General features: G+C 40.3%; 1 protein-coding gene across 1 annotated transcript in view; it reads left to right on the plus strand.

The window, feature by feature from the left end:
* SRBD1 (S1 RNA binding domain 1) overlaps nucleotides 1-27,401 on the plus strand; it is an 823,313-nt gene that overhangs the window by 218,868 nt on the left and 577,044 nt on the right. Inside the window, exons 11-12 of the mRNA XM_053712257.1 lie at nucleotides 23,047-23,150; nucleotides 26,589-26,696. Coding sequence (XP_053568232.1) covers nucleotides 23,047-23,150; nucleotides 26,589-26,696 — 212 coding nt within the window. The remainder of the gene's footprint in view (nucleotides 1-23,046; nucleotides 23,151-26,588; nucleotides 26,697-27,401) is intronic.

Consider the following 27,401-nt stretch of genomic DNA (forward strand, 5'->3'; position numbering starts at 1 on the left):
TGGATTAAAAGCATCATCAGATTGGCTTATGAGACTGCCGGACGGCAGCCTCCTGAAAGAATCACAGCTCATTCCACTAGGGCTGTGGCTTCCACATGGGCCTTCAAGAACGAGGCTTCTGTTGATCAGATATGTAAGGCAGCGACTTGGTCTTCACTGCACACTTTTACTAAATTTTACAAGTTTGATACTTTTGCTTCTTCTGAGGCTATTTTTGGGAGAAAGGTTTTGCAAGCCGTGGTGCCTTCCATCTAGGTGACCTGATTTGCTCCCTCCCTTCATCCGTGTCCTAAAGCTTTGGTATTGGTTCCCACAAGTAAGGATGACGCCGTGGACCGGACACACCTATGTTGGAGAAAACAGAATTTATGTTTACCTGATAAATTACTTTCTCCAACGGTGTGTCCGGTCCACGGCCCGCCCTGGTTTTTTAATCAGGTCTGATAATTTATTTTCTTTAACTACAGTCACCACGGTATCATATGGTTTCTCCTATGCAAATATTCCTCCTTTACGTCGGTCGAATGACTGGGGAAGGCGGAGCCTAGGAGGGATCATGTGACCAGCTTTGCTGGGCTCTTTGCCATTTCCTGTTGGGGAAGAGAATATTCCCACAAGTAAGGATGACGCCGTGGACCGGACACACCGTTGGAGAAAGTAATTTATCAGGTAAACATAAATTCTGTTTTTTCGCATATTCAGTAATAAAGTGTGCTCTGTTTAAAATTTAAAGGGACAGTAACGGTTTTGTTTTAAAACGGTTTTTGTGTTTTACTGACAAGTTTAAGCCTGTTTAACATGTCTGTGCCTTCAGATAAGCTATGTTCTATATGTATGAAAGTCAATGTGTCTCCCCCTTCTAAATTATGTGATAATTGTGCCAAAGCGTCCAAACAAAGTAAGGACAGTACTGTCACAGATAATGAAGTTGCCCAAGATGATTCATCAGATGAAGGGAGTAGACATGGTTCTACATCATCTCCTTCTGTGTCTACACCAGTTTTGCCCACGCAGGAGGCCCCTAGTACTTCTAGCGCGCCAATGCTTATTACCATGCAACAATTGACGGCTGTAATGGATAACTCCATAGCAAATATTTTATCCAAAATGCCTGCATATCAGAGAAATGGCAATTGCTCTGTTTTAAACACTGAAGAGCAGGAGGGCGCTGATGATAATTGTTCTGTCATACCCTCACACCAATCTGAAGGGGCCATGACGGAGGTTTTCTCAGATGGGGAAATTTCAGATTCAGGAAAAGTTTCCCAACAGGCTGAACCTGATGTTGTGACATTTAAATTTAAATTAGAACATCTCCGCGCACTGCTTAAGGAGGTGTTATCTACTCTGGATGATTGTGACAACCTGGTCATTCCAGAAAAATTATGCAAGATGGACAAGTTCCTAGAGGTTCCGGTGCACCCCGACGCTTTTCCTATACCCAAGTGGGTGGCGGACATAGTGAATAAGGAATAGGAGAAGCCCGGCATACCTTTTGTTCCCCCTCCTATATTTAAGAAATTATTTCCTATGGTCGACCCCAGAAAGGACTTATGGCAGACAGTCCCTAAGGTCGAGGGGGCAGTTTCTACTCTAAACAAGCGCACTACTATTCCTATCGAGGATAATTGTGCTTTCAAAGATCCTATGGATAAAAAATTGGAGGGTTTGCTTAAAAAGATTTTTGTACAGCAAGGTTACCTTCTTCAACCCATTTCGTGCATTGTTCCTGTCACTACAGCAGCGTGGTTCTGGTTCGAGGAACTAGAAAAGTCGCTCAGTAGAGAGACTCCATATGAGGAGGTTATGGACAGAGTTCACGCACTTAAGTTGGCTAACTCTTTTATTTTAGATGCCGCTTTGCAAATAGCTAGATTAGCGGCGAAAAATTCAGGGTTTGCAATTGTGGCGCGTAGAGCGCTTTGGCTAAAGTCTTGGTCAGCGGATGTATCATCCACGACAAAATTAATTAATATCCCCTTCAAGGGTAAAACTCTCTTTGGTCCAGAGTTGAAAGAGATTATCTCAGACATCACTGGGGGAAAGGGCCACGCCCTCCCACAAGATAGGCCTTTCGAAGCCAAGAATAAGTCTAATTTTCGTTCCTTTCGTAATTTCAGGAACGGACCGGGCTCTAATTCTGCATCCTCTAAGCAAGAGGGTAATACCTCACAGACCAAACCAGCCTGGAAACCGATGCAAGGCTGGAACAAGGGTAAGCAGGCCAAGAAGCCTGCTGCTGCTAACAAAACAGCATGAAGGAGTAGCCCCCGATCCGGGACCGGATCTAGTAGGGGGCAGACTCTCTCTCTTTGCTCAGGCTTGGGCAAGAGATGTTCAGGATCCCTGGACGCTAGAAATAGTTTCTCAGAGTTATCTTCTGGAATTCAAGGAACTACCCCCAAGGGGAAGGTTCCACATGTCTCACTTATCCTCAAACCAAATAAAGAGACAGGCATTCTTACATTGTGTAGAAGACATGTTAAAGATGGGAGTGATACACCCAGTTCCAACGGCGGAACAAGGAATGGGATTTTACTCAAATCTGTTTGTAGTTCCCAAAAAAGAGGGAACTTTCAGACCAATCCTGGATTTAAAGATCCTAAACAAATTTCTCAGAGTACGATCGTTCAAGATGGAAACCATTCGAACGATTCTACCCACAATTCAGGAAGGTCAATTTATGACTACCGTGGATCTAAAGGATGCGTATCTACATATCCCTATCCACAAAGAACATCATCAGTTCCTAAGGTTTGCCTTTCTGGACAAACATTACCAGTTTGTGGCCCTCCCATTCGGGTTAGCCACTGCTCCAAGGATTTTCACAAAGGTACTCGGATCCCTTCTAGCGGTTCTAAGACCAAGGGGCATTGCAGTAGTACCGTACTTGGACGACATTCTAGTACAAGCGTCGTCTCTTTCAAAGGCAAAGGCTCACTCAGACATCGTTCTGGCCTTTCTCAGATCTCACGGATGGAAGGTGAACATAGAAAAAAGTTCCCTGTCTCCGTCGACAAGGGTTCCCTTCTTGGGAACAATAATAGATTCCTTAGAAATGAGGATTTTCTTGACAGAAGTCAGAAAGTCAAAACTTCTAAACGCTTGTCAAGTTCTTCATTCTATTCCTCGTCCTTCCATAGCTCAGTGCATGGAAGTAGTAGGATTGATGGTTGCAGCAATGGACATTGTTCCTTTTGCGCAAATTCATCTAAGACCATTACAACTGTGCATGCTGAAACAGTGGAATGGGGACTATACAGACTTGTCTCCAGTGATTCAAGTAGATCAGAAGACCAGAGACTCACTCCGTTGGTGGCTAACCCAGAATCACCTATCCCAGGGAGTGAGCTTCCGCAGTCCAGAGTGGGTCATCGTCACGACCGACGCCAGCCTAGTGGGAATCCCTGAAAGCTCAGGGACTGTGGTCTCGGGAAGAGTCTCTTCTCCCGATAAACATTCTGGAACTAAGAGCGATATTCAATGCTCTCAGGGCTCGGCCTCAGCTAGCAAAGGTCACATTCATAAGATTCCAATCAGACAACATGACGACTGTTGCGTATCTCAATCATCAGGGGGGAACAAGGAGTTCCCTGGCGATGACAGAAGTGACCAAAATCATACAATGGGCGGAGAATCACTCCTGCCACCTATCTGCGATCCACATTCCAGGTGTGGAAAACTGGGAAGCGGATTATTTGAGTCGTCAGACATTCCATCCGGGGGAGTGGGAACTCCACCCGGAGATCTTTGCCCAGTTGACGCAACTATGGGGCATTCCAGATGTGGATCTGATGGCGTTTCGTCAGAACTTCAAGGTTCCTTGCTACGGGTCCAGATCCAGGGATCCCAAGGCGACTCTAGTGGATGCACTAGTAGCGCCTTGGACCTTCAACCTAGCGTATGTGTTTCCACCGTTTCCTCTCATCCCCAGGCTGGTAGCCAGGATCAAACAGGAGAGGGCCTCGGTGATCTTGATAGCTCCTGCGTGGCCACGCATGACTTGGTATGCAGACCTGGTGAATATGTCATCGGTTCCACCATGGAAGCTACCTTTGAGACAGGACCTTCTTGTTCAGGGTCCATTCGAACATCCAAATCTGGTCTCCCTCCAGCTGACGGCTTGGAGATTGAACGCTTGATTCTATCAAAGCGTGGGTTTTCAGATTCCGTGATAGATACTCTGGTCCAAGCCAGAAAACCGGTAACTAGAAAGATTTACCATAAAATATGGAAAAGATATATCTGCTGGTGTGAATCCAAGGGATTCCCATGGAATAAGATAAAGATTCCTAGGATTCTTTCCTTTCTACAAGAAGATTTGGATAAAGGATTATCTGCAAGTTCTCTAAAGGGACAGATTTCTGCTTTATCTGTCCTACTACACAAACGTCTGGCAGTTGTGCCAGATGTTCAAGCATTTGTTCAGGCTTTGGTTAGGATCAAGCCTGTTTACAGACCTTTGACTCCTCCCTGGAGTTTAAATCTAGTTCTTTCAGTTCTTCAAGGGGTTCCGTTTGAACCTTTCCATAGATATTAAGTTGTTATCTTGGAAAGTTTTGTTTTTGGTTGCTATTTCTTCTGCTAGAAGAGTTTCTGAGTTATCTGCTCTACAGTGTACTCCACCCTATCTGGTGTTCCATTCAGATAAGGTTGTTTTGCGTACTAAGCCTGGTTTTCTACCAAAGGTTGTTTCCAACAAAAATATTAATCAGGAGATAGTTGTACCTTCTTTGTGTCCGAATCCAGTTTCAAAGAAGGAACGTTTGCTACACAATTTAGATGTAGTCCGTGCTCTAAAGTTCTACTTAGAAGCTACAAAAGAGTTCAGACAAACTTCTTCTCTGTTTGTCGTCTATTCTGGTAAAAGGAGAGGTCAAAAAGCAACTTCTACCTCTCTTTCCTTTTGTCTTAAAAGCATCATCCGATTGGCTTATGAGACTGCCGGACGGCAGCCTCCTGAAAGAATCACAGCTCACTCCACTAGGGCTGTGGCTTCCACATGGGCCTTCAAGAACGAGGCTTCTGTTGATCAGATATGTAAGGCAGCGACTTGGTCTTCACTGCACACTTTTCCCAAATTTTACAAATTTGATACTTTTGCTTCTTCGGAAGCTATTTTTGGGAGAAAGGTTTTTCAAGCCGTGGTGCCTTCCGTTTAGGTAACCTAATTTGCTCCCTCCCTTCATCCGTGTCCTAAAGCTTTGGTATTGGTTCCCACAAGTAAGGATGACGCCGTGGACCGGACACACCAATGTTGGAGAAAACAGAATTTATGCTTACCTGATAAATTACTTTCTCCAACGGTGTGTCCGGTCCACGGCCCGCCCTGGTTTTTTAATCAGGTCTGATGAATTATTTTCTCTAACTACAGTCACCACGACACCCTATGGTTTCTGCTATTTTTTTCTTCCTGTCCGTCGGTCGATTGACTGGGGTGGGCGGAGCCTAGGAGGGACTATATGGCCAGCTTTGCTGGGACTCTTTGCCATTTCCTGTTGGGGAAGAGATATTCCCACAAGTAAGGATGACGCCGTGGACCGGACACACCGTTGGAGAAATTAATTTATCAGGTAAGCATAAATTTTGTTTTTTCTTTTGTGATTCAGACAGAGAATACCATTTTAAAAGTTTCCTATTTACTTCTGTTATTAAATTTACTTCGTTCCCATGATATTCTGTGTTAAAGAGATACCTAGGTAGGCATCTGGAGCACTACATGGCAGGAAATAGTGCTAAAATTTAGTTTTTTTGCAAATTGATAACATTCTTGCAAATTTGCTGCCATATAGAAATAAGCCGGCTCCTAAGAATACGTCCCTGCTTTTCAACAAAAGATACCAAGAAAATGAAGAAAAATTTATACTAGAACTAAATTAGAAAGTTGTTAAAGGGACAGTCAAGTCCAAAAAAAACTTTTATGATTTAAATAGGGCATGCAATTTTTAACAACTTCCCAATTTACTTTTATCACCAATTTTGCTTTTGTTCTCTTGGTATTCTTAGTTGAAAGCTAAACCTAGGAGGTTCATATGCCAATTTCTTAGACTTTGAAGACTGCCTCTAATCTGAATACATTTTGACCACTAGAGGGCATTAGTTCACATGTTTCATATAGATAACATTGAGCTCATGCACGTAAAGTGACCTAGGAGTGAGCACTGATTGGCTAAACTGCATGTTTGTCAAAAGAACTGAAATAAGGGGGCAGTCAGCAGAGGCTTAGATACAAGATAATTACAGAGGTAAAACGTGTATTATTATAACTGTGTTGGATATGCAAAACTGGAGAATGGGTAATAAAGGGATTATATTTCAAAAACAACAAAAATTCTGGTGTTGACTGTCCCTTTAAATATTGTAGATGAACAAAGCAGAGGGCGCTTCATGTGCATATAAGTAGACAAATGAACACTTTTTGAGTCAATCATACAGGGTACTCACAATATGCGGCTGCACTCTGTTGTGCTGATAGGCGCCTTCTGCCGACTCTCAGTGCTCCAGCTCACTGCACAGAGGTGATCAGCTCCCTCCAATGATCAATTAGGCAGGATACCAGAAGCGTGTGTATTACAAACATCCAAAAAGGTTTTTAATGCAAAACTTGCTTTCAGATTAAAACAGTGGTTTAAAATAGGGGATTGAAACATTCATTCAGAGCCCCAATAAAATGCAAGGCGTTTCTCCGCTGGCACAGTGGTTTCCTCAGACATTAAAAATACAGGTATGTCATATAACAGACATGTTGGCTTTTTAAACCATAAGCAACCAATCAAGTATCACAATTCCAAATCACACACCTGTGATCCGGTATCCTCAAAGTAACCTTGTTTAACATTGCATGCTCTTCTTATGCTTATTCTATACTGTAGATAGAACAATAATTTGATGAGTATTTATGGCTAGTTTTTAATAAGCTTATTTGGTTACCTAAAACAGGGAAAATGCTGGGATACTTACTAAATAAATAGCCATATTTGATATTTTAACCAGCATTAGTTTTATATATATCCTATGTATGAGTAAGGATTGTTAAGACTATATATTTAGGAAAAACAACAACTAGTTCAAGCTAGTTATGGGAATAAAAAAATGTTTAATACTGTGGTACATATGTGTGGGCATTCAATAACTGTATTCTGTATTATAATTATATATTTTTTTCTACAACCTATATCTCTGATTAATGACATAATTATAAATGGATGCCGGAATATGTTTCTCCAAAAAGGGGTATCCAAATAATGAGCCCCGTGTATCACGCAGCGCGGTCAAGCTTCTCAACTTGAGAAGTTGTCTGCACGCCTTCTCTGCAGACGGGTAGCAGATCTATTTGACCGCTGGTCCGTATGCAACATTACACACTCCAATGAGTGTGTAATGCCTGCCCCCTCTCTCGCGTGGCCAATCACATGTGAGAAGGACCTGTCAATCACCCCGAGCAAGCGAGTTCGGGTGATTTCTCTTCGCCAGGTGGCGAAGAGTGTAAGATACAGCCTTCTAATGACTGCTGCTTCTTACATTGCGGGAAGCACTCTTGCACGCGCAAACTTGCCTCGCAAGGTCTCTGGAGAAGCTTACGCTGCTTCGTACATGGAGTCCAATGTGTTTATATGCGTTTTTGTGTAACTGCTTTTCACAGAGTAAAAGAATTGTATAAAAAGTAACTTTTTTATTATCTTTTTTCAGTAAGTTATGTTAAAATAATAGTAATAAAAAAAGTTAAATTCACAAAATACATTGGTCTTTATTCACATGTACCATAGCATATCTTACTTTTGTTGAACTGAATAATGATTAAAAAGTATTTAATGTAAGAAACAGCAAGCACATTGACAGTTTGTATGTTGCAGTGTGTAATCGTCCATAAAATGACCTATAGCAGTGTTTAAAGTGAAATCACCGTTTATGAGTATATTATAACTCTGTCTTTGTACAGTACTGTTATGTGCTAGCTGGCAGGGGAAGTAAACACTCTCAGTTTTCCTTATTAAGTGTTAATATCTTAAATTATTATAATCATATTTATGGAAAAAAGTCTTGTTTTATAAATAATTAGCACATCTGGACTCTGAGTCATTTATTAATAATTTACAGGCCTGGTTCCACCTCTTAGACGTACTGTAAATATTTTATGCTAGTTATTTGTTATATTAGGTAATGTCACTTTTTTTTCTTTTTGTATGTTTTAGAATTTTACCTGATAACATTAAACTTCTAGAATGTGTCATATACTCTCCTTTTAGCTAAGCATTGGGGGACAAATGTAAAGAAGCTTGTAAACTGCTCTGTAACTTTGTTTTATACATTGAAACATTGAAATAAACTGCTGCCTAGCAGATTGTGTAGAGATACATGTCAGTTCCTCTGGGGAGGTGCAGAAAAGGTCTGCTTAAAGTGACATAGAATGTGCACATGCACTGGTGACATGTGAAGCATACGTGTCTGTTGAATATGAGTGTGTACGGCTTACATACATAAGTTAGATGAGACTTGCATACAAAGACAGTTATCACAAACAAAATTACATTGCTAAAATGCTTAATCAAATTTAACTTTTATGTCTATTTAATGAAACATTTTATGGGGCATTTCAATTTGAATTTCATGTCCCTTTAACCATCTGTTCGTTAAGATGCTGATATTATATTCAGCTTTAAAGGGACATTAAACCCTTTGAGATGGTAATATAAAATGATAAATTGTATATAATAAAACAACTCTGCAATATACTTTCATTATTTATTTTGTCCTCTTTGCCTGTAATTCCATTCTGAAATTGTGAGCTTTTCAGTTCCTGTTAGAAATGGAAGTGCAGAACACTGTTAAATCCAGCACAACCATTGGCTGCACACTCTAGTGACCTATTTATAACTGACCCTAATTGGCCACAGCAGAGAAGGTAACACGAGTTACAAAATGGCAGCTCCCAGTGTTTTATAGACACTAAGGCCTAGATTTGGAGTTTGGCGGTAGCCGTGAAAACCAGCGTTAGAGGCTCCTAACGCTGGTTTTAGGCTACCGCCGGTATTTGGAGTCATTAAAAAAAGGGTCTAACGCTCACTTTTCAGCTGCGACTTTTCCATACCGCAGATCCCCTTACGTCATTTGCGTATCCTATCTTTTCAATGGGATCTTTCTAACTCCGGTATTTAGAGTCGTGTCTGAAGTGAGCGTTAGAAATCTAACGACAAAACTCCAGCCGCAGAAAAAAGTCAGTAGTTAAGAGCTTTCTGGGCTAACGCCGGTTCATAAAGCTCTTAACTATTGTACTCTAAAGTACACTAACACCCATAAACTACCTATGTACCCCTAAACCGAGGCCCCCCCACATCGCCGACACTTGAATAAATTTTTTTAACCCCTAATCTGCCGACCGCCACCTACGTTATACTTATGTGCCCCTAACACTGCCGACCCCTATATTATATTTATTAACCCCTAACCTGCCCCCCACAACGTCGCATCCAGCTACCTACAATAATTAACCCCTAATCTGCCGACCGCAAAGAGCCGCCACCTACATTATAGCTATGTACCCCTAATCTGCTGCCCCTAACACCGCCGACCCCTATATTATATTTATTAACCCCTAATCTGCCCCCCTCAACGTCGCCTCCACCTGCCTACACTTATTAACCCCTAATCTGCCGAGCGGACCGCACCGCTACTATAATAAAGTTATTAACCCCTAATCCGCCTCACTAACCCTATAATAAATAGTATTAACCCCTAATCTGCCCTCCCTAACATCGCCGACACCTAACTTCAATTATTAACCCCTAATCTGCCGACTGGAGCTCACCGCTATTCTAATAAATGTATTAACCCCTAAAGCTAAGTCTAACCCTAACACTAACACCCCCCTAAATGAAATATAATTTACATCTAACGAAATTAATTAACTCTTATTAAATAAATTATTCCTATTTAAAGCTAAATACTTACCTGTAAAATAAATCCTAATATAGCTACAATATAAATTATATTTATATTATAGCTATTTTAGGATTAATATTTATTTTACAGGTAACTTTGTATTTATTTTAACCAGGTACAATAGCTATTAAATAGTTAAGAACTATTTAATAGCTAAAATAGTTAAAATAATTACAAATTTACCTGTAAAATAAATCCTAACCTAAGTTACAATTAAACCTAACACTACACTATCAATAAATAAATTAAATACAATTCCTACAAATAAATACAATTAAATAAACTAACTAAAGTACAAAAAATAAAAAAGAACTAAGTTACAAAAAATAAAAAAATATTTACAAACATTAGAAATATATTACAACAATTTTAAACCAATTACACCTACTCTAAGCCCCCTAATAAAATAACAAAGACCCCCAAAATAAAATTACTAAAGTTCAAAGCTCTTTTACCTTAAGTCGTCTTCACCCAGCCGAGCCAAATTCTTCATCCAAGCGGAGCAAGAAGAGGTCCTCCATCCGGCTGAAGTCTTCATCCAAGCGGGGCAGAAGAGGTCTTCCATCCGATTGAAGTCTTCATCCAAGAGGCATCTTCTATCGTCATCCATCCGGAGTGGAGCGGCAGCATCCTGAAGACCTCCGACGCGGAACATCCATCCTGGCCGACGACTGAACGAAGAATGACGGTTCCTTTAAATGACGTCATCCAAGATGGCGTCCCTCAAATTCCGATTGGCTGATAGGATTCTATCAGCCAATCGGAATTAAGGTAGGAATATTCTGATTGGCTGATGGAATCAGCCAATCAGAATCAAGTTCAATCCGATTGGCTGATCCAATCAGCCAATCAGATTGAGCTCACATTCTATTGGCTGATCGGAACAGCCAATAGAATGCGAGCTCAATCTGATTGGCTGAATGGATCAGCCAATCGGATTGAACTTGATTCTGATTGGCTGATTCCATCAGCCAATCAGAATATTCCTACCTTAATTCCGATTGGCTGATAGAATCCTATCAGCCAATCGGAATTCGAGGGACGCCATCTTGGATGACGTCATTTAAAGGAACCGTCATTCGTCGTTCAGTCGTCGGCCAGGATGTATGTTCCGCGTCAGAGGTCTTCAGGATGCTGCCGCTCCGCTCCGGATGGATGACGATAGAAGATGCCTCTTGGATGAAGACTTCAATCGGATGGAAGACCTCTTCTGCCCCGCTTGGATGAAGACTTCTGCCGGATGGAGGACCTCTTCTTGCTCCGCTTGGATGAAGAATTTGGCTCGGCTGGGTGAAGACGACTCAAGGTAGGGAGATCTTCAGGGGCTTAGTGTTAGGTTTATTTAAGGGGGGTTTGGGTTAGATTAGGGGTATGTGGGTGGTGGGTTGTAATGTTGGGGGGAGGGTATTGTATGTTTTTTTTTACAGGCAAAAGAGCTGAACTTCTTGGGGCATGCCCCGCAAAGGGCCCTGTTCAGGGCTGGTAAGGTAAAAGAGCTTTGAACTTTAGTAATTTAGAATAGGGTAGGGCATTTTTTTTATTTTGGGGGGCTTTGTTATTTTATTAGGGGGCTTAGAGTAGGTGTAATTAGTTTAAAATTGTTGTAATATATTTCTAATGTTTGTAAATATTTTTTTATTTTTTGTAACTTAGTTCTTTTTTTTTTTGTACTTTAGTTAGTTTATTTAATTGTATTTATTTGTAGGAATTGTATTTAATTTATTTATTGATAGTGTAGTGTTAGGTTTAATTGTAACTTAGGTTAGGATTTATTTTACAGGTAAATTTGTAATTATTTTAACTATTTTAGCTATTAAATAGTTCTTAACTATTTAATAGCTATTGTACCTGGTTAAAATAAATACAAAGTTACCTGTAAAATAAATATTAATCCTAAAATAGCTATAATATAAATATAATTTATATTGTAGCTATATTAGGATTTATTTTACAGGTAAGTATTTAGCTTTAAATAGGAATAATTTATTTAATAAGAGTTAATTAATTTCGTTAGATGTAAATTATATTTAAGTTAGGGGGTGTTAGTGTTAGGGTTAGACTTAGCTTTAGGGCTTAATACATTTATTAGAATAGCGGTGAGCTCCAGTCGGCAGATTAGGGGTTAATAATTGAAGTTAGGTGTCGGCGATGTTAGGGAGGGCAGATTAGGGGTTAATACTATTTATTATAGGGTTAGTGAGGCGGATTAGGGGTTAATAACTTTATAATAATAGCGGTGCGGTCCGCTCGGCAGATTAGGGATTAATAAGTGTAGGCAGGTGGAGGCGACGTTGTGGGGGGCAGATTAGGGGTTAATAAATATAATATAGGGGTCGGCGGTGTTAGGGGCAGCAGATTAGGGGTACATAGGGATAATGTAAGTAGCGGCGGTTTACGGAGCGGCAGATTAAGGGTTAAAAATAATATACAGGGGTCAGCGATAGCGGGGGCGGCATATTAGGGGTTAATAAGTGTAAGGTTAGGGGTGTTTAGACTCAGGGTACATGTTAGAGTGTTAGGTGCAGACGTAGGAAGTGTTTCCGGTGTTAGGTTTTTTTTCAAGCTCAAACAGCCCCATTGTTTCCTATGGGGAATCGTGCACGAGCACGTTTTTGAGGCTGGCCGCATCCGTAAGCAACTCTGGTATCGAGAGTTGAAGTTGCGTTAAATATGCTATACGCTCCTTTTTTGGAGCCTAGCGCAGCCATTCTGCGGCCAGAAAAAAGCCAGCGTTAGATACGCGGGTCGTTACCGACAAAACTCTGAATCTAGCCGTAAAACTTTATACTTATTTTGTCACTTTTTAAACAACTAATGAAACTTTAAAAAATACATCTACATGTTACTCATGGACTAATCTTTTCTTTGAATGCATCATTCTATTTAGCATGTATTTAGTGTTTAATGTCCCTTTAAGAACCCTTTGATTTTATCTTTTTGTATGCCTCTTAATGTCTGTGTCTCCTTTTCTATTTTTCGCTTGCTTTCTTCTCACTGCTTTCTTTGCTGGCAGAAGTGAGTTTGTGGTGTCAAACCCCATCATCTGTCAAGTAGGTGCCAAGTCTCTTGGCTTAAAGTATTAGATTTGGTTGCAGTGGCAAACATTTTAGTCTGAGTCCTGTACAAAAGAGCGCTTTTTAATTACAGTTCAAAATGTGCTTTTTTTTTTTTCTATTTCGGTATATTACATTTCACCTTTTCTGGGAAGGCTGCCAACAGAAATACACTTAATGTGCAGGTGTTAATAGTATTGACTCATTAGTTTGTGGTGTTAGCTTATACTAAGGAGCCGTGTTCCTTAGACAGCTCACCTCAGACATGACCTCAGTGCTATGCATTGTGTTTCTTTTAATGTAAGCAGCAAAATGGTTCAGAATCTAGTAGCAGCCCTTATGCATTTTCACAAATCATTATTAGTTGAAATATTGCTATTTGTTTTTTATTATCTGTTAATTTGTGCCTGGTTTGTATTTAGAAGCTCTTTCTTTAAAAAAAAAAAAAAAAAAAAGATTCTTGATCTAATTTTTGGCTTTTTCATGCTTTTTTTTAAAAAATTTGTAGTTTGCGTGGTTTAGTACATTCTTTGATTCTGTGTTGATTTTAGAACATGCCTATATTAAAAAGGATTATTCTGAACCTCAGTACCTCTTCTTGGAGCTCTTTTAATATTTTTATATCTTGATCATAAACTTATAGTCATGTATTTTGCAGTTTGGGAAATCTGTCCCTCCTGCCTATTTACCTTAACTAATAAAATGTCAGGTTCACAAAGTGAAACAGTAGATTTTTTAACCCTGTCCAGTAATGTACTGACTCGGCCCCCCGAGCTACACAGCTAGACTCAAGAGTGACCCCCCAATGTGTTTTAAAGATTCTTTTGTGTTGTCAAAACATTTTTTTGGGGGGAAACCAGAAACTGTGATATGATGAGTGAGTGCAGTTGAATTTTAAATTTGTCATGTTTGAGGGAAGTGCCAAATTGTACAGATTTGTTTTTCAGTTAAACTAGCAGGAATTAGCCAAAAACTAAAGGTGAGGAACAAATATTTTTGTCAGCGGTAATTTTTATCTGAAGGGTGGGGGTTAGACTATGAAGGGAAGAGGAGGCTCAGTTTTGACGATGTTGTACTAAAAGTGATAGTAAATCCTAGCTAGTGGAACAAATAAAAGAGACTTTCAGTCATGAAGTATAAAATACTTCATGCTGAAAGTTCTTTTATTTGTCTGAAGCGTTTGCCGCGCTAAGCGCCTTAGGCCACCTACGACAGAATGCTATTTTGCTGTGTGGTGACTGTTCCACCTCTTATCCAATAGCCATGCAGGCCAGCTGGCATTATGCAAGATAGCTAGCATGCTAATGGATAAAATCACCTCACAGAAAAATAGCGTTCTGCAGTGGTCTGCCTGAGGCATTCAGTGAGGCGAATGCTTCAGACAAATAAAGGAACTTTCAGCATGAAGTATTTTATACTTCATGACTGAAAGTCCCCTTTATTTGTTCCACTGGTAAATCCTAGTGTTTCACAAATGCTAGGATTTACTATCACTTTAAGGCAGGTAGAGGACTTCCAGTATGAGCTATACCTTTTTCAGCTTCCTGACAGTTATTGTGAAGAAATGCCCCACACGGAAAATCACAAAATACATAGAATAATTTCCTGTTTATTTATTCAAAGCCTTAGGCATATTTAAGGTCTAAAAGTTTATAGCAATGATACAATCTCTAATTATTTTTCTTTGATATATTTTGATGTCATCATAATTCTTACTGTACAATTAGCTCCATAAATATGTTTTAAAACACATTTATCTAGCTTCTCCAGGAAAACATTTGTTTTGGCAGCCACAGTATCGGATGCTATACAATTTCACTTGAGATTTTTATTTGTAAGTTTCTTGTTGGATATGATGTCAGGTTTTGTATGTCACTTGGACAGCAAAGTTGGGGAATATAAATTGTTGCTATGTCCTGGAGTTATTTAAAATGTTGCATTTAACATATGTGACATGTCTGAGTGAGCTAGTGATTGAATTAAAGCCCATGATAGACACATCATAGCTGGTAGTGACAGGGCTCAGGGCCTGCATGCACTGCTACATAAGCGTTCACACAGGAATAGAAAGCCCAGCTTTAACTGGCATTCTACTTTCTTACTTGGCAGTCTTTAAACAGCAGTCTGTGATGGACTTATTAATTTAACCATTGATTTTTGCAGAGGAATTTATATAAACTAACTTGTATATTGTCTATTTTAAAAAGTGTTTTGGAATAGAAGCCGAGATGGTTAATTTCTTCTAGTGAGTTTTTCCAGCATTATTAAAGGTAAAAAATAGTGTAGTATCACAAACTGGGGGCTGCCCTATTTTCTTCATAAATGGAAAGAGTCTACAGCTGCAAAAACACCCCAACCAAAGGCTTAAATGCCTTCCCCACTTCCCTCATCCCCCAGTCATTCTTTGCCTTTTGTCCCAGGTGGTTGGCAGAGAAGTGTCAGAAGTTTTCGATTGTCTCTTATGGAGGGTAGTACTCTTCGGCATGGGTAGTAGTGCTGTCAGCCTCTCAGTGAGAGCATGGATGAAAGTTAGAGTCCAGAGATGCAGGGAGAGTCTTTCTGCAAAACCATTCCGACTCATATTAACAGCTCCACAAGCAATCAGCGTTGACGAGTTTCGCTGCCTGCTTTTTTCTCTCAAGTCCACAGCAGAAGAGACGCGACTATCTGTCACACTTGAAGGGTCGTGTTCCTGTTTCACGGTGTAGATTCCGGTAAGATTGTTTCATTTTATTTTCATCATGGATGTATTGTAATTAGAGCTGTTTATCCTAAAGGTGCTACAAACTTTCGAGGATAGCTTTAACATAGGGTCTCAGTGAGGCTCCTTTTTGTATCTAGGAATCAGGGGTTAATATCTCCTGAGGGGGGTTATTGAACAGAGGGGTTTATAATCATGTTTGTTATATAATTCTGTCTGCTACTGTGTAGTGTTTCTCCGGCTCATGGCTATTTTGGAACATAACGGCCTATGTCTAGTCACGCTTTTGCATGGACTGCACGGTTTACCTTGTGATCTCATTTCCGCTTTCCTGACCGTGTGGTGACGGAGAAATCCTAGTCCCCTGGTGTCTGGTTTTCTGGATGAGTGCCCCAGCCATTGGGGGTGTAAGGTGCCGTTTAGATTTTTCTTTTATTCAGTGTCTCAGTTATGGAGGATTCTGATTTTTTTTGGAGACCGAATCTCTGATTCAGACTCTACTTCTTGCGAAGAATATGAATTGGCCCGGGTGATACATGCCCATCAGTTATGTTCCCAATGCCGGTTTAGAGTACTCTGTTCCTTGGGATCGGGGAATCAGGTGCCCACTGAGGCATCTGTCTCTGGGGATTCTATTTCTCACGAGACGAGTTCCCTACCACCAACTCTTACTATGCATGCAGGTAACCCAAACGCTACTTAGGGAGTGTGGCCTGTTCCCACCGGAGGTTACGACACGGTTCCGCATGTCGATATATTTGGTGCTGGCGCATCTGCACCTCCCGGGAGTGTGCTTACAATATTGTCCGTGTTCCGTTAACCAGGGCTCGTCAGGCGTGGGATCGCCTGGTCCAGTTCAGCCCTCCAGGGGAGCGACTGCCCCTGAAGCCTCAGGGGGTCAACCTTCTGGGCCGGTGTTTTCTTTTGTCCCGGTGGAGGTATCTTGTGCCTTCATGTTCTATTAAGGCACGTTTTTGGCGTTGCTGGAGGATCCCACTCTTAATGGGTCTGGGGATTCTCAGTCTTAATCTTCGACTGGCTTGCATGCATAGACATAAGGGATGAAGTAATCTTCTTATAGTCTTTGTTATTTGTGTATCTTTTTCCAGTTCTGAGCTTGGAAGTCTCGTACCCCTGTTGGGCTGGTCCTGCGGGTCTGTCCATTCTTCCTGGGCGATAACCTACGGGTTGCCTTATCTTTTATTTTCATCCATTGAGGATGATTTTTATTTGGTCTAAAGCTCATGTTTTGCTGTTATGTTTCCTTCGGGAACTTTCTTCTCTGGAATTGATACTCGTGATTTTGTGGTTGCACTGTTTACAAAAGTCTGTCTGACTGTTCTTTATCCCTCCATCTCGGGGGAGACTCTTTGGGGCCTTGACAGTGCTGGGGCCCTTGGTTTCAGGCTGGTCCTGACTGGGTACAAATCCTTCTGTCTTTGAGGCCTAGTTCAGACACATGGCGTCTTTTTATGTCCGGTTGGTCCGGTGAGGGCACCTAGTGATCACAATATGATTTGTGTTGTTTTCTTGTTTTATTGTACAAGCTTCAACTAGCATCCTGTGAGGACTTGAGGGTCTATTTCTCACGAGACGAGTTCCCTACCACCAACTCTTACTATGCATGCAGGTAACCCAAACGCTACTTAGGGAGTGTGGCCTGTTCCCACCGGAGGTTACGACACGGTTCCGCATGTCGATATATTTGGTGCTGGCGCATCTGCACCTCCCGGGAGTGTGCTTACAATATTGTCCGTGTTCCGTTAACCAGGGCTCGTCAGGCGTGGGATCGCCTGGTCCAGTTCAGCCCTCCAGGGGAGCGACTGCCCCTGAAGCCTCAGGGGGTCAACCTTCTGGGCCGGTGTTTTCTTTTGTCCCGGTGGAGGTATCTTGTGCCTTCATGTTCTATTAAGGCACGTTTTTGGCGTTGCTGGAGGATCCCACTCTTAATGGGTCTGGGGATTCTCAGTCTTAATCTTCGACTGGCTTGCATGCATAGACATAAGGGATGAAGTAATCTTCTTATAGTCTTTGTTATTTGTGTATCTTTTTCCAGTTCTGAGCTTGGAAGTCTCGTACCCCTGTTGGGCTGGTCCTGCGGGTCTGTCCATTCTTCCTGGGCGATAACCTACGGGTTGCCTTATCTTTTATTTTCATCCATTGAGGATGATTTTTATTTGGTCTAAAGCTCATGTTTTGCTGTTATGTTTCCTTCGGGAACTTTCTTCTCTGGAATTGATACTCGTGATTTTGTGGTTGCACTGTTTACAAAAGTCTGTCTGACTGTTCTTTATCCCTCCATCTCGGGGGAGACTCTTTGGGGCCTTGACAGTGCTGGGGCCCTTGGTTTCAGGCTGGTCCTGACTGGGTACAAATCCTTCTGTCTTTGAGGCCTAGTTCAGACACATGGCGTCTTTTTATGTCCGGTTGGTCCGGTGAGGGCACCTAGTGATCACAATATGATTTGTGTTGTTTTCTTGTTTTATTGTACAAGCTTCAACTAGCATCCTGTGAGGACTTGAGGGTCCATTGTTGCTTAGGGGCATGAAGTCAGTCCTCATTCGCCTTTCAAGCTAGTGGGCGGGACTCCATGGAGATCCGCGGCGACATGCTCAGTCGTTTCCCATTTTTCCGGGAACTAGAGTGTTCCTTTGTGGGTTGAAGGCTTGGAGGATTTAGGTCCTTCTTACGGTTTTGCCTTCATGGTCTCTTTGGAGGTTCTCTTCCTTTGGGTCGAGACTTTCTGGATTTCGTCTGTTTTTTCTAGTGGATTTGGCCGCTTAATTAGGAAGTAAAGGCCTTGAGACTCTGTCTTCCTTTGGGAGTAAGTCATCTCCATATCAGGAGCGATAGGAGGTGTTGTCTCATTTTTCAAATCTTTTTGCCTAGGAGATGTTTTTATGCCTGGGTTCGGGATGCTTTGCATTCTTCTCCCTTGGGTGTGGTCCTCTGGAAACGTTAATCTGAAAGGGTTATGGAGACTAGCCTTTCTTTCTACTCTCTTTTGGGTGACTCTGTTCTCATTTCCCTTGGGGCTTTTGGGCTTTAGAGAAATTGCGTGACTTTGTTGCGGCCTAGCACCTTGTTGGGGGGCTGTTGACCTCCGGCTAAGGGTGTCCTCTTCCCTTTGGGCTGGGAATTAAGAGTGTGTACCCGTTCTCATCCCCTGTGAGTCTGATTGCTTCAGACGGGGTATCTTATGTTCCCTGGGGGTGTTGTTCATTCTAGGACGATTCTGGGTCCCAGATGCTTGTCTTGGATGCTTCTGGGATGTCTGGAGACTTATGATCCTGTTGACTGGTTCGGGACGACACCGTTTTTTCAGGGACCCTATGTTGCGACATAGGGGCTAGCTCATTAGGCTTGCAAGCTGGAAGGCAAGAGTTCACATCCACCTTCGGGTACTGGTTATAAACATTAAGGCCTGACTTGTCCTTCGGTCAGAGTGTGCTCCTCTTCATGGGGAGTTTTTTTTCTCTGTTGGGTCAACAGTGGTGTCTGGATGATTTTTCATTTGGTCCGTGTTTTGATCATACTATGGCTTCATGTCTTGTGGACATGTACGCTGTTCTTATCTGTGCCCTTCCCTTTTGAGGGGATAGTTTGTCCTCCTTATGAGCTGGGGTTTCCTCTCTCTGGAGGGTCTTTGTCCTGGCCTGTGTAGGAGGTTGGATCAGGTGGCTTGTTTCTGTAAGGGGCAGCATCTTCTGCTCTGTGTGCTCTGTTCCACCTGTTGGAATTTGATCTCTATACGTAGACACTGTCTAAGAGAGTTGTGACAGGTCTTCCTACGGATCTATTGCACTTTTCTCTGTTTCAGGTCCAAGGGGGTGCCTTATTTTGGAGGAGCAGATTGGGTTGGCACCCGAGCTCTGTTGTGGTGGGGGAATCCCCACTTTTTATTTCCATTCCCTGAGGACTTGTGGTTGGGGTCTTTCTGTTCCCCTGTCTATCAGACATGTCTGTCGCTTGGGCTGGTCCGGTGATGGAGCAGGATCTGAGATCTGTTGCTCTGCAAAATTCGTCCCTGGAGCATTCGAGGTACGATAAGCCACTTGCGGTTTCTCCTTTCTCCATGTTCAAGGTTTGTGGGAAGGACTGGCGGCTCTTAGATAGTTTGCGACATTATCCGCTGGTTAGTAGATAGTTAGCAATCTGAAGGATTCTATCTTCAGCTGCTTTCTGCTTGCCCTGCAAGTATTTAAGTTTCAGAGTCATTTTTACATGACTGCAGCGTGCAGTGTTTTTGCCTTAGGTATTGTTTATCAGACTTATCTGAGCTTGCTGCACGAGGTTTCGTTTCTGAATATTTTGTTATTCTGAGCTACCTTTTTGCGACTTGGGGATCTTCATCTTCAGTTGCTTTTAAGAGTGCAGTTGCACTGTGTTAGGGGAAGATCCTCTCTGTTTCAGACTCCCGGCCTTATCCCGTGGTTTCTGTATTTCTGGGGAATTGGGCTTTGCCTCCCCTTGTTTCTATGAGACTGGTGGGTCTCTGTTGGTATGGGGTCCTTATGCTAGCTATACAGCTAGCTCAGCATACTAATGCACTGTGACTACTCTGCACTGTAGCAAACCGAGGGTTGCAAGTTCGATCCCCGGCGAGGTCTACTCAGCCTTCCTCCTTTCGAGGTTCATAAAATGAGCAGCGCCTTGAGTCCCCTATTGGGGATCAGCCACGCTTTAAAAGAACATTCATGTCTTCTACGTGTCTTTTCTTCTTTGTGGAAGAATACGGTAGCTTGTTCCCTTTCTTTAGTAAGCTGTGTATTCCAAAGTTGTTCTCGGCTTCGGACGAAGAGGGATGTTGTTGGGTGGGGGTTTTCAGCCCCCCCCCCCCCCCTTGATTTTGCATTCGGTGTCCTCTATAGCTTGGGTATTGTTTACCCAAAAGTAATGAATGCAGCTGTCGACTCTTTTTACATTTATAAAGAAAAGCTTAAATTATGCTTACCTGATAATTTTCTTTTCTTCAGATGGAAAGAGTCCACAGCTCCCCTCCCATATTTTTCTGTGGCACCTTTGTTCTTTTGGCACCTTTTCACCCTGATATTTCTTCTACTGTTCCTTGTTCCCTCTGCAGAATGACTGGGGGATGAGGGAATTGGGGGAGGTATTTAAGCAATTGGCTGGGGTGTCTTTGCCTCCTCCTGGTGACCAGGTTCGGAATTCCCAAAAGTAATAAATGAAGCTGTGGACTCTTTCCATCTGAAGAAAAGAAAATTATCAGGTAAGCATAATTTAAGTTTTTGGCAGAATTTTATTTTTCAGTCCCAGATTAGCAGACTTGTTTACCTTATGTACAAGTGTGTGTGTGTTTATATATAATATTTAAAATTGTTAATGGTAGCATTGTTATACACTCTAAAGTAAAAATTAAAGTCTAAAATAAACTTTCATGATTTAAATAGGGCATGTAATTTTAATCAACTTTCCAATTTACTTTTATCACCAATTTTGCTTTGTTCTCTTAGTATTTTTAGTTGAAAGCTTAACCTAGGAGGCTCATATTTATTAGACCTTGATGGCCGCCTCCTTATGTGAATGCAATGTGACAGTTTTTCACCACTAGAGGGCGTTAGTTCATGTGTGTCATATAGATAACATTGAGCTCACGCACGTGAAGTTACTTAGGAGTAAGCACTGATTGGCTAAAATGCAAGCCTGTCCAAAGAAGTTACCACAGGAACAGGGCCCCCAATTCCCCCTGTATTTGTTTGTTAAATTTTGTCTGGTGTCTCATATTGTACTGTACTTTTATCTTTGTTACCCATGGACAGCGCTGCGGAATCTGTTGGCGCGTTATAAATAAAGAGGCTTAGATACAAGGTAATCACAGAGGTAAAAAGTGTATTATTATAATTGTATTGGTTATGCAAAACTGGGGAATGGGTAATAAATGTATTATCTATCTTTTTAAATTACAAAAGTTCTGGTGTTGACTGTCCCTTTAAAGTAAAAAAACACTTGTTCAAACCTGTCCTCAGGCCTCCCTAACAGGCCAAATTTTCAGGATTACTTTGGGCGAGAGCGTGTAAAATACCCATATTTTATAATCGGCTGATTATTACACCTGTTCAGAATTTGACCTGTTAGGGAGGCCAGAGGACAGTAAGATAGACCATAAAGTTTTAGTATAATTTTTATTCCATTATCAAATTGTGCACAAATTGTCTTTTCATATGTACAGTGTCTGAGGCACCAGCTACTACTGAGCATTTGCAAGAGTTCACAGTGTATACATATATAGGAGTCTGTGATTGGCCGATGATTGCCACATGATACCGGGGGAGGCAAATTTAAGTAAATTTTGAAATTTGTCCGAAAAATTCTAATGTTTATTTAAAATTCAGAGTAATTGATTTTGCGTGGTCCTTTTATTATGCACTTGTTTATTATACAATTATACTGTATTTAATGGTCCTTTAATTTTGAAGGGACATACAATTATATATAGTTTAACTATTTGGTCTCCTACGTATGTTTCTTAATTTAAAGCATTTTCATATTTGTATATTATTAATGGGCTCGCTGTGCAGTTAAAAATGTAACAATATGTTTAGGAGTTTCCATGAATTAAAACATTTTAGATTATGTCATAAAGCATAAAGGTTTGCTTTTTCTCTGTCTTCCTTTTTCCTTCTTTCCCACTCCCTTTCTCCCTTTCTCTCTTTCTCCCTCCCATCTCCCTCTCTCTTCTGATGTCTGTTCAGTTTGTGTAATTTTTTTATGCATATTGACTTTTAAAATACATAGGGATGGATTCTATTGCAAATGGAAAAAAAAAAATGTTTCATTAAGCCTGTGGGGATTCATTTAGATAAATTATCAGGCTAGTATTTGAAGTTAAATAGAATCCACCCCATGGTTAATAACATAGGTTACATCTCTTGTTAAATGTATAAAAAAAGGTATCATACTAATAGGGGAACATCAGCATTTTTATTAGTTGATTAGAATCTTGCTGTTCTTTCCCGTCTAAATAATGTCATCCCATCTTATGTCATTGTTGTACATTATTGTCGTTTTGGTTATAAAGAAATTAATTAATTTTAATCATATACACATGTTTCAGAACTATACGTATATAAACATACAATGTGTGTGTGTATGTATATATATATATATATATTTTAGTATTAACATATGTATTAAAATGTTTTTCCCAATCTACAGGAAATAGGGTAATAGAGTTATGCTTAGAATAATTCCTAAATTTTCTTTTACCTGATTGCAACTTGTCTGGGCTCCTGCTGAATGTCAAGAAAGTGCTTATATGAATGTTGACTTGATAAGTTTATCTTTTGGGTAATTCGTGTGTCATCTGTCTTTGCCATTTATGTTTGCACTCAGATTCTGGCCATTAACCGAGGGGAAAATCTGAAAATACTGACAGTAAAGGTCAACATTCCTGACAGAGTGAAGGATGCGTTCTCTAGGTGGTGTGTGAATGTAAGGTCTGTATACATATTTTTATAGAATTCACATGATTCTGCGCAGCTTTAGTAAAATGCATTGCCCATTTTTACAGTAGAAAGTTTTCATTTTATGACTAGTTAAATAGATAGCCTCTGTATAACATTTTTTAAAAATACAGTGCATTTTATCTGTAGCTGAGTTACGTAATTAATAGATCAATCTAATTTTTATAAATGTATTATATAAAGGATTCCTATTAAACTTATTTTTGTTACTTTGGACCTTGTGAATTATATTATTTAATTTATATATATATATAAAAAAAAAATAATTACATTTTTATAAAAGTCGCATACACTATATGGACACCTGACGATCAAACCTATATGAGCATGTTGGACATCCCATTCCAAAACCATGGGTATTAATATAGAGTTGCCCCTATTTGTAAAAGCTGCAACTCTTCTGGGATGCCTTTCCACAAGATCTGTGGAAATTTGTTACCATTTAGCTAAAATAGCATTTGTGAGGTTAGGCACTGATGTTGGATGAGAAGGTTTGGCTCGCAAACGACTTCCAATTCATCCCACAGGATTTCAGCAAAGTTTAGTCCCCTTCACTCATTGCCTTAAACTTAAATTGCAGAGTGCTCTGTTTCACTTGTAAATATAGAACTGTGTATTAGATGAGAAGAGACACGCACAGTCGAAAATAAATTGCTATCAAATTTTATTAAGCTTGATTAAAGTCAACGTTTAGGCTTGCCACCTGTTTGCTTGATTTAGTGAATTTCTGCTGTGAACTACAAATAAACAGCGAGTATTCAGCATATAATCGAGAAAATTAGCAAATATCTTTAACACTGGCTCCAGCACTTTACTTTACCACAATGACACCCCCCTCATTACTCAATCAGGAGACCTTTATAGCCACAGCACAGTGCATGTGAGCTTAATCATTACTCATTAACTTAGAGAGAGAGAGAACCCTGTAGAATTTGGACTGGATCCTGTTCATTGAATTACCCTGATATTGGGGTGGAGAAGTGGCCCACCCTTCTCTTCTGAATACTCCACCCCAGTTAAACCATAATACACACATGACTAAACACATTCTTTCCCTGGGGCTGCCTGTATTATCCCACATATCAGGTAGTGACTTCTTAAAACAATGGGTCCTAAATACACCCCATCCACAACTCTGCCTAGCACTCTGTCACATATCCTCCCACCCCAGTTCAGACCTTGTTGGGGGATGAGTGACCATGGACATAAATGAATGAAGTTGGGACAGTTTATCAGTATTTCCATGTTTAGACTCAGCCCTATGTTCAACAGTAAGCTAAGGAACCACCTGATCACCCTAGCATTGTTATCTTTATTTTGACTCATCCATGTTAAGGAAGCATGATCAGTGACCAAGCTGAATTTATGGCCCAAGAGATAATATCTTAGAGACTCCAATGCCCACTCCATGGCAAGATATTCTTTCTCAACTATAGAGTCATTTTAATATTGGGGAGATAATTTTCTACTTGGATAGAACACAGGATGTTCTTCACCATGAATCTCCTGAGATAATATTGCTCCGAAACCATTTTCAGAAGCATCTGTCTGTACAACAAAATCTTTAGAAAAATCAGTTGTTACTAGAACAAGTTATACACACAATGCCTTCTTCAATTTTACAAAGGCCTGTTCACACTCAGAAAACCACTTTACCATCAATGGACTTTTGCCTTTTTAAGGTAAGTAAGAGAGCCAGCAATTGTAGCAAAATCTTTAATAAACCTCTTATAGTACCCAATTAACCGCAAAAAGGTCCTGACTTGCCTCTTAGTGAGGGGATGAGGCCCAGTTTTGTATGGCTTCTACTTTTGCTGTTTGGGGCTTTAGCAAACCCCTACCGATTGAATAACCCAAGTATTTTGCCTTTTCCAAACTTATTGTACACTTTGTAGGATTAGCTGTTAGCCCCTGCTTAGCAAATAGAATCCAAAACTACCTGCACTTTGGGAAGATGTGAGTGCACTGTGAAAAGTAGCTGAGGCCCCATGTAACCTAAATGGTAAAACTTTATATTGAATAAAATCCTGTGATGTAGAAAAATAAGTCTTTGCTCGGTCTGTCAGGGGTATCTGCCAATAGCCTTTTGTGAGGTCTAAAGTTGTCTTTATAAAATCTGTCTATGATTTCATCAACCCTGGGCATTGGATAAGCATCACATTTTGAGAAACTGTTTAATTTATGGTAATCATTACAAAATCTTAACGACTCATCATTTTTGGTACCAAAACGACAGGACTATTCCACTCACTTTGTGACTCAATAATATCAAGTTCCAACATTTTCTTTAATTCATAACTAATAGCTTCCTTCCTGGCTTCAGGGGATTCTATAAAGTTTAAGATTTATTCTTACACTTGGTTCAGTAACAATGTCATGTTTAAGAATATTGGTCCAACAATTACCTGTTCCTTGCATCTTCTACCATCACCTCCTCCCATGTTAGACTGCAGTACTTGTCTTGTGAGGCACCAACCCTCTGGAATGCACTTCCTCGCGCTGTCAGACTTTCCCCTAATCTGTCCTCCTTTAAACGCTCCCTAAAGACATTTTTGTTCAGGGAAGCCTATCACCCAACTCAGTAACAAATTAATTATAGTTGGCCTTATCTAACTCCACACTAACATCACACCTTTGTAGTACCCACCTCATGTTTCTCCCCCTTGTAGATTTTAAGTTCCTACGGGAATAGGGCCCTCAATTCCTCCTGTATTTGTTTTGATACATTTTGTCCTGTGTCTTAAAAATATTGTATCATCGTTGTACTTTTATCTTTCTACCCATGGACAGCGCTGTGGAATTTGTTGACGCTTTATAAATAAAGAATAATAATAAATAATAATAACAGTTAATCTTAAAGGTACATAAAATTGCAAAAAGAAAATATTCTAATGTGTTAGAGCACTCTATTATTGCAATTTGCAAAGTATGTGTTTAGCCCCTACTAAGGGGTTAAATATGCAATTAAATTCAGCACAAGTACAGCAATGCGCTAGTGACCTAACTGAACACTTCTGGTGAGTGACAAGCATATGTGCATAGCTATCAATCACCAACTAGCTTCCTGCGCCTACCTAGTTATGCTTTTCAAAAAAAGATATCAAGAAGTACATTTGATAAAACGTAAATTGAGGTATCTATTATAATTATATATTTTTATCTAATGTTTCATTTTGATTTTTATTCAGCATATAATTATATCCGAGCCAGAGACTGTTCCATGCTTGATGCTTCATTATCAAGTTGCATAAAGATGCAGTTTAGCAAATCTTCACTGGGCACCTCTCTGTAAAGTTATCTAGAGCTTGTGTTGATGATGAATACTATGTCACCCTGTATAAAGACTAGAATTTCACTTTATTCAGACGGAACATGTGCTCAGATTATCTAACCTCTGTGGTTATTTTGCAGATGGAGACCAAAGCAATATGCTAGACCAGAGCTGATGAAAATACTCCATAATTCTGTTGAAGATTCTTACAAACGTCTTATTTATCCTCTACTCTGTAGGGAGATTAGGTAAGATCATCTGTCTATAACATTCACTTTATCATGATAAAAGGGGACATGAAACCAAAAAGATTTCTTTCACGATTCCGACAGAACATGCAATTTTAAACAACTTTCCAATTTACTTATATTATTTAATTTTCCTTATTCTCATGGTAACTGTTGTTAAAAATCATTCCTAGGTAGGCTCAGGAGCAGCAATGCCTTTTGTCAATGGCTCACCTGATGTTTTCAGCTAGCTCCTAGTAGTGCATTGCTGCTCCTTCAAGAAAGGATACCAAGAAAATGATGCAAATTTGATAATAGAAGTAAATAGGAGAGTTGTCTAAAATGGTATGTTCTATCTGATTCATGGGGGTTTATTTCCCCTTCATTTTTAGTTTGCAGTACTTTAACCTCATAAAGCTTTGGCACATAAAGTACAGTTACACTCATAATAACAATATCTAATACAAATTATACAAATTGCATACTTATGCAATATTCATATTTAAAAAAAGGGTTATGCTGTGTATTTACTGTAAATATTTGACATTCCAATGTTCTGCACATAGCATAATATGTTCTATACTCACTGGTCTTGCAATATATCCAAACTTTAGTTTATTTCCAATGACGTTTTTGGGGTGTTCACCCCTTCATCAGACCAACGTTGGTCTGATGAAGGGGTGAACACCCCGAAACATCACTAGAAATAAACTAAAGTTTGGATAT

This window comes from Bombina bombina, chromosome 4 (genome assembly GCF_027579735.1).
Source record: "Bombina bombina isolate aBomBom1 chromosome 4, aBomBom1.pri, whole genome shotgun sequence".
NCBI classification, from domain to species: domain Eukaryota; kingdom Metazoa; phylum Chordata; class Amphibia; order Anura; family Bombinatoridae; genus Bombina; species Bombina bombina.